This window comes from Cibotium barometz, chromosome 36 (genome assembly GCF_041138505.1).
Source record: "Cibotium barometz isolate CiBa-2024 chromosome 36, ASM4113850v1, whole genome shotgun sequence".
In the NCBI taxonomy this organism is placed as follows: Eukaryota; Viridiplantae; Streptophyta; class Polypodiopsida; order Cyatheales; family Cibotiaceae; genus Cibotium; species Cibotium barometz.
Genome location: NC_141081.1, coordinates 6285759 through 6293323, shown reverse-complemented (window position 1 = coordinate 6293323; position 7565 = coordinate 6285759). Strand labels below are relative to the sequence as shown.

Below are 7565 nucleotides of genomic sequence, written 5' to 3'. Positions count from 1 at the left end.
AAGACCCTTGTTCTGTGGGAGGAGGCTGTGTCTCGTTAAAGGAGGAAAAAAGCGGTGATTCTATGGACCAAGTGCAAGTCTCTTCTTTGATCTAACCATGTGACTTCAAGTTTGGTCGGTCAGTTTTACTAGTTAAGACTTTGACTCGTTAGATTAATTCCCCCGTTAGAAGATTTTCCCATGGCGTAATCGCCCGTGCCTTCCGGGTAAGGGAAGTTTTTCCGGGCTCAGTTTCGGAGGAACCGCCAGGCTAGTCTCTTGTCCGGACATCGCGAGCGAGGTCCCGAGTGTGGATCCCCGCCCGCGCGAGAGGCTGTCGCTCGCCAGTTCCCTCGGAGAGAGCACGGGTCTCACATGGTGTATTTTGAGCATACCGATTCCAAAGTTGTCAGAGAATATGGATTAAGAAGCTACTCTTCAAAGGCTTTCCAATGATGTCACATGAGGGGGTTTTGACAAAATCTTAAAAGGGTTCACCGTGCCCTCATTTCTTCATCTTGCAAAATGGAAATTGAAATTTTTCCAAACTTCCTAATATGGTCTTTCCACCACAAGCATAACATCAACTCCTTAAAATGGTGAGTTAGGATAGATGATCTAGGAGACTTAGAAATTTCATAGACTTGTTTCTAGTGATGTACCTGTCACATGGTGAACAACTATTTCATGAAGTACTTACACTTTATAAACATGTAACATCGAAGTCAACTACACGTTCTGTCATTTTTTTCCAGTTATTTTTTATTAAAATTTTTTAAAGATCTTTACCATGAATCGTTATGGTTGCCAAAGGCCTAAGCAATATCTAGTACATGGTTAGCTTTCATTTTAGATAGTTCTAACTAGTCTCGATATTTGCATCCAAGAAGAAAAATACATGATATTATTGTCAAACATTGTCTCAATATTGCCACAACACTCTCCAAGAAAATAAACAAAAAAAAAATATTAATGCATATACCCTGCATGTTTTTTTTAACTTTATGAAACTTTTTCACAATTTTTAATATAAACTTTGTTTGACTTCCTAGAAGCCCAAAAAATAATAGTATGTATCAACCTTGGCCTCAAATTTAGAGAAAGGTGGATATACTCTTTGTGATATTTCTCCCACTACTAATAGTCCATAATTCTATTTTCTTCCATGCGAACCTTGGGCTTTGCACAAAGAGACATCAAATCTAATTTTTCATACACAAAATAGTTCATTCATAAATAAATGCTTCTCTAGAGAGAGAAGGCCTCTACTCTAATGGGTAGGCCTTTACGCATTAAAGGCAAAGAGAGGCTAGACACCTCATCAAGTTGACCATCTTTCTCAATTATCCGATCCCACCTGCTTCAAAAAAATAAAAAATGTGTTTCCATGTCTTTTTCACTAAATCATGAGACATAAAACCGAATTTCCCAAATTGAAAATTCCATATTTTTCTTAGACAACTACAATTGAGAATAAGTTTCTTTTAGCAAAATGCCATTATTACTACAATTAAGAATAACTTTCCTTCAAACAAAAAAAAATATCATTATTACTAGAAATTAACAAAACATTACTTGTAAAGAGTGACAAGGTAGTGAATGAATATGGAGACTTCGAATTTGGCCATGGTTGATCCAAGGCAGCTTCGTATTCCTCCACCAAAAGGCATTAAGAAGGTAGGATTATTATTTGCAGGATCCTGCTAATTGAACCATATTAAGGGGTTTAAAAAAAACATTAAACAAAAATTCCACTTATAGACATTTAAGTAAGAGTTGAGGGACACAAATCATCACCATCCAACGCCATGGGTCAAACTTGAGAGGCTTTGGGTAGTAGTTAGGGTTGAGATGCACCATAGCAAAATTGATCAAAATCATCCACCCCCTTGGGATAATCATGTCTGTAATAAAGCAAGTGTGGTTAATTAGTAAATGTGATGCATTAATTTATACTCACTTGGGATCTAATTACCTTTGAAAACAATATCTTGAAGAGATTCTCGAGTTACATAGTGTGCGATACTCGCCATCCTCAGAGCTTCCTTCACCACCTTTTTTTCAAATTTAAGATAAAACGAAAAATTAGTCAGCATTTAACACCTCTTTCTAGAAATGATTATAATTCTAACAGAAGCATCAAGCTTTGATTTTAGAGAAACTCACCAGTTCTGTAAATTGCATCTGTTTGAAATCATCCCAGGTGAGCTTCTCATTAATATCTTTCTTGCTTTTCCGAATGAGGGAGTGCTCTCTCTGCAAATGCGAGATTAAAACACGTAAACTGACCCTGAATTAAATCAACTAATTACCCAAACATTCATCACTACCTTTACAAAATGACTAAATAGGATCAGATTTCTTTATCAAGTATACAGCTAAGATATGAGCATGCGTGTGCTGTGCAAGTGTGTACAGCACACATGTACATTCATCATACATGCGGGCATGTGTGTAGACATCGTATGTACACATGCGCACATTTTTCATACGCATGCATACATGCAACTGCGCGTGTATTATACAAATGCACATGTATGTGTTTGTGTGTGTTTTTGTGTGTGTGTGTGCGCGCGCACGCGTGTGTGTGTGTGTTAATGTGTGTGTGTGTGTGTGTGTGTGTTCATCTTACATACGCATGCACGCATTTGTGTGCACATAACACATACAGTTTAGTACAGCCAGAAGTCACAGTAATCGAATTATCGAGTACTTTAAACATTATCAATTGCCAAAAAATAAATAATACTGATCAGATGAGGAAATTACACAGTTTATGTACTGATTAACATAGAGATTAGTAAGGTTTGGAGAAAAGAGAACTAATTACCCGGAGCTCATCTACAACATGGGCATTCTCTGAGAGAAACTTGATCACATTGGTGAGAAGAATACTGGCAGTCTCAAAGCCACCCAATACCAAGAAGAAAATGAACTCCACAATCTCTTGTTCACTAAAATGCCTCCCACATTCATCTGTCTCCTTCAATAACACATCCGTATAATCCAATGGCTCTGCCAGAGCCTCCTTTTTTCTCAGCCTAATGATATTTCTGAATATAAAAATAATTCTCTCACGAGCCTGTCATAAATGGACGCCCCCCACATGCCTGGATGTTATGTCTTGATGTAGGTGAGCAAGTATGAGTGTATCAAATGGTACGTGTGTTTATGTGCATGTTTACACAAAAGCATGTATGTGTGTATCAACGCAAGCATACATTCGTAGGAATGTATTGATACATTTACGTACATATTTGTGAATGTATGAATACATGTGTATATGTAAGCACGCATCTGTGTAAATGTATGAATATATCTACATACATATATGTATGTATGCATGCACGTGTATATTTTTATGCATGTACCTTGAGCGCTTTGTTGAATGTGGTTCCTGGCAGATCAATAGGGACCGAGGAGTAGCCAGTCATTAGAAAGAGATAATCCTTCATCAGCCTCACAGTGTTGGGATCTTGGGCTTCCAAACTGAGGAGACTCTTGACAATGTAGGTAAAGATGAACTGGGCACACAGTTGATTCCATTATTGGCTTAATTACTTACAAGTCGGTCATGCTGAAAGTAAGATTAGCTTAATGAAAGTAGGCTGAAATGCTTCATGGTGGTAATAAATCAACAATTAATTTAAATGATGCGTTTCCTTACTCTCTCATTTTTTTAAGGAAAACTTGAAATATGTATTATAAAACGTAGAATAAGCCTATTGCAAAAAAAAGCTTTTACACCAGGAGGCTTAATGGATCAATTCCTCATCTCTGATAGAGGCATCTATGACTTCTTTTTTCTTGTACTCTAACTGCATTTCAACTTCTCTAACCTCATCAATGAGGTTAATCATATCTGCATCCATTCTAGCTATATGAGTGTCTTTGAGTTCTTCAATTTTTGATTACTTTTTTGAGAACTTCAAGGGCAGATTTTTATTTTATTTTATTTTTGAGGCTAGATTTCCTCTCTAAGAGATCCTACTTTAATAATTTGGGGAGGGGGGGGGGGGGGGGGGGGGACGGGAAAAGGTCGCTTCAGAGGTTGATTATTGATTATTGGCCTGGTACATAAGCAAGGAAACGACAACATGTTTCAAATTGATTCCCCTACCAGTCTCCAGATCTGTGTGTACGATTAGGATGAAATCAGAAATAAAATGGTACTTGGGTATCCTAACCTTGGAGCACTAGCATTGAAATTGTGCCACCAGCAGCTTAAATCAGGATTCAGAACAAAAAAATAAATAAAAACAGCTAATGTTCCGACCACTAATCTTTGAAATGCAACAGGTTTTGATAGCTGCAAGCTGACCTTTATAGATTCGTGTTGGGCGTCGATACGGGGGCGGTGCAGCCAAGGGCGAAGGGTGGCGAGGGCGTGGTCTTGGACGGGAAGGACGTGGTGGGCTTGGATGGCGGCGGGGCTGAGGAGGGTGGTGGCGAGCTCGCGCAGACGGCGGTGGCGGGCGCCGTGCACGGTGAGGACGGGACCCACAATTTTGGTGATGAGGCGGGGGAAGTAGACCTGCACGAGCTTCTCTTCGTTGGATAACAAGAGCTTGTTGAGCTGAGGGTCCATGGACACCAGCGTCGGCCGCCCGAGCAAGTGCGTCTTGAAAACACTCCCATACCTGTCGCCCAAAAAAAAATCGCCTAAAATATTAAATCAAAATTACGGCGTAGATGCCTTTTCCCGTATCACGTGACAAACCGCTTTCTCTTTTTAAAAAACCAGAGAATACTTAAATTTATTAGATCAATTTATTAAACAGAGGGAATACTTAAATTCATGTTTTTTAAATAAAATTTTGGCGACTATTAGAAGGGAGTAACATACTCCCGTGTGAGGACCCCTCATATCCTCTACAAAGTGAGGGCAAGGTAACAATCGCGTGTTTAGGTGAGGATCGAACCCGAAACTTCCAAGTTACAAGCCACCCCCTTTAACCACTAGAACAAGTGTCCGATGTTAATACTTAAATTTATTTGAAGGAAGGGAAAAGAAAAGGATTTGTAGCACATGCTTAACTAGATGCTAATACATATGCTATGGTAGTTTGTAGCCTATTTTATTACTAAGTCCTATAGTAAACAAATAGGCATCCAAGGATGATTTTTCAGCTACTAAGTCACACTTTAAAATAAAGGGTTTAGTAAAAATAATGCCTATTTTTTTATAATGTACCTTATTTTTCGGCGGTCACTCAAAATAAGTGGTTGTTGATAGGCTTCTTTCACAATGTACCTTATTTTCACATGACACCCAAAAAAAAACAACCTTGTAGCCATCCATCACTTTAACTAAGGTACGACTGTAAGTCATCTTTCTTTTCCGTACTTTGTTTCTCACATGTGACCCAAGCAACCAGTTGTATGTTGTTTTACTAAAAAAAGATGCCAAGATCAATCTAGAAATGGTCCCACATTCTAGGGTTGCTGTAATCACAACTTTATACCAACACGAGGAAGGGAAAGGAGATGTGCGACTTGTCCGGGGTGGGGTGCGGGGGTAGTGTCGAAAAAACATCGTCCTTTAGTGTAATTTTCACTCCTCAAATTGAGAAAAAATGACTTTAACTTTGCTCAGCATTGAATTTAAAAATTCAAATACTTGAATTTTTAATTATAAAACCGATTAATCGATACATTTTTTCAAATAAAACATTAGTTTGAATGCCTATCATTTTTTTTACTAGTTAGGAAAAAAAGTTTATTTCTGACATTGGGCGATAGGGAGGGGGGAGCTATTGAGGGTATGCCGTGATGTTCTTTCGATAGAAGCGCTGAGGTGGTATATATAAAAAGCCTATGCTATAAAAGCAATCCTATAAAATAAAATTAAAAATTAAAAAGAAAATCCAAAATGCTAGAGGACAAACTATTCTACATCTAGGTGATGTGGGCATCTATGGGATTGGCCTTTAGGGTAGTCCTCTCGTCACATGTGCACATGTAGAATCATTCAATATAAAGTTTTTTTTTTCAAAAGCACTCGACCGAAAGCCAGCTGCTTTTTTAAAAGAGACCCACGAATGTACTTAAATACTCAACAAACATACATTCAATATTAATGGACTCCAAAAGAGAACCCAAGAATGTAAATTCTAAGCAATTATTATTCAACATAAATGCACCAGTCAAATCAGTATGAACTATCAACCCCATTTTATTAGGTTATTTTGTACTAAAATAAACAAGGAGTACATCCTATGGATGTTCGCTAAGGCCTAGTAACCTATATTTAGAGAGAAGAAGAAGAAGAAAAAGCTCTTTTAACGTCGTAGGAACAATCCCAAGAGACCAAATATGATCTATCCGATGGGAGTGAGATTCGAACACAAGACGTGTTGAATAACAACTCCATGAGCTAACGAATTTGGGTGATAGAGAGAGAGAAAGAGAGAGATCAAATCACAAGAATATCTATGAATTATCAACCTGATTTTATAAGGTTATTTTGTACTAAAATAAATAAGGAGTACACCCTAGATAGAATAAGATACCAATATCATCACCAAAGGTTGTTTTAAAAGGCTCATCATGAAGAGATGCTAATCGATGTAATAATTTTTTCTCTTTATTGTACCTAGAAAACTAAAAAAAAGGCTAAGATGATAAGCAATTTAATAAATTTTTCTACATCAATATGAAGAGATGCTAAGTGATTTAATATTTTTGTCTACTTAGAGTGACTAGAAAACTTCCTTAGTCACCCTCAAGTAAACACTAAGGCAGGCCAAAAAGCTCGTTTAGTTAGTTTCCGAAATTTAGAGAGCTCATTATTATTATTACCAAGCAATTAAGCACTAAAATTCTCATCACTGCACCTTAAATAACGGATCATGGGTTTTAACGCATATTATAGAGGAGGAGATCAGCAGTGAGAGCAGTACCTGTGCATCCTTGTCGAGAGGAAAGGAGGAGGGGTACCAATGGGGCAGCTATTGAAGAGGGCGAACTGCAGCGTTTCTCCGAGCAGAGGCAGGCCATGGCTCCCAGGGGGGAGCTTGTACAGAGCTGAGGACTGCTGATCACTCAAACATTTCTTGTAATAGCGCAAAGCGGCAAGTGTCAGAGCCAACACTATCAAAGACGCAAGACAGAAAGGCTGGAGAAGATGATGGGCATTGCGCTCAAGCTGCACTGAATTGTTATCAACATGAGGGTGGTGTGATGATGAAACGAAGTACTCTGCCTGTGCTGCCATCTCCCTCTCGCTAGAAACTCCTCCACTCTTGAGTCCGCTTTTCATACACAAATATTGGAAAGAACGATCAAGCTTGATTTTTGACGGGCCAAAATTGACGGGTTCGGTGAAATATACCAAGTTTTTTTTTGAAATTTATGTGTAAATTTTATCAGGCATTTTAAAATTTTACAAAATGCTAAAAATTGACAAAAAGCAACTTCTCCTAGCGATTCATAGCTCATTTAATCATACTACAAGAAGCAACTATGCCAACGATTCATAGCTCATTTAGTTATCCTACCTAACTCACCCTTTTTAAAGTGTATAGTTTCCCAATGCCTACTTCTTATTGCCCACCTAGAAATGCAAGGTAAGCAAGGTAAGGAAC

The 7565-nt window shown here is 38.1% G+C and overlaps 1 protein-coding gene across 2 annotated transcripts; it reads right to left on the bottom strand.

Annotated features, from left to right (window-relative positions):
* Window positions 1-1132: 1132 nt before the first annotated feature.
* LOC147617444 (cholesterol 16,22-dihydroxylase CYP90G4-like) lies at window positions 1133-7225 on the bottom strand. Of its 2 annotated transcripts, none has more exons than XM_086775406.1 (9): window positions 6882-7225; window positions 4301-4619; window positions 3351-3503; window positions 2810-3061; window positions 2146-2235; window positions 1955-2033; window positions 1777-1883; window positions 1555-1679; window positions 1133-1339 (listed from the first exon to the last, which is right to left on the bottom strand). In XM_086775406.1, the coding sequence occupies exons 1-9, from the start codon at window positions 7193-7195 to the stop codon at window positions 1228-1230; spliced, it is 1551 nt and encodes a 516-aa protein (XP_086631532.1). In that variant the 5' UTR covers window positions 7196-7225; the 3' UTR covers window positions 1133-1227. The 2 variants fall into 2 exon arrangements, with proteins under 2 accessions (XP_086631532.1, XP_086631533.1); XM_086775407.1 differs by having other exon boundaries at window positions 1134-1336.
* Window positions 7226-7565: the final 340 nt, after the last annotated feature.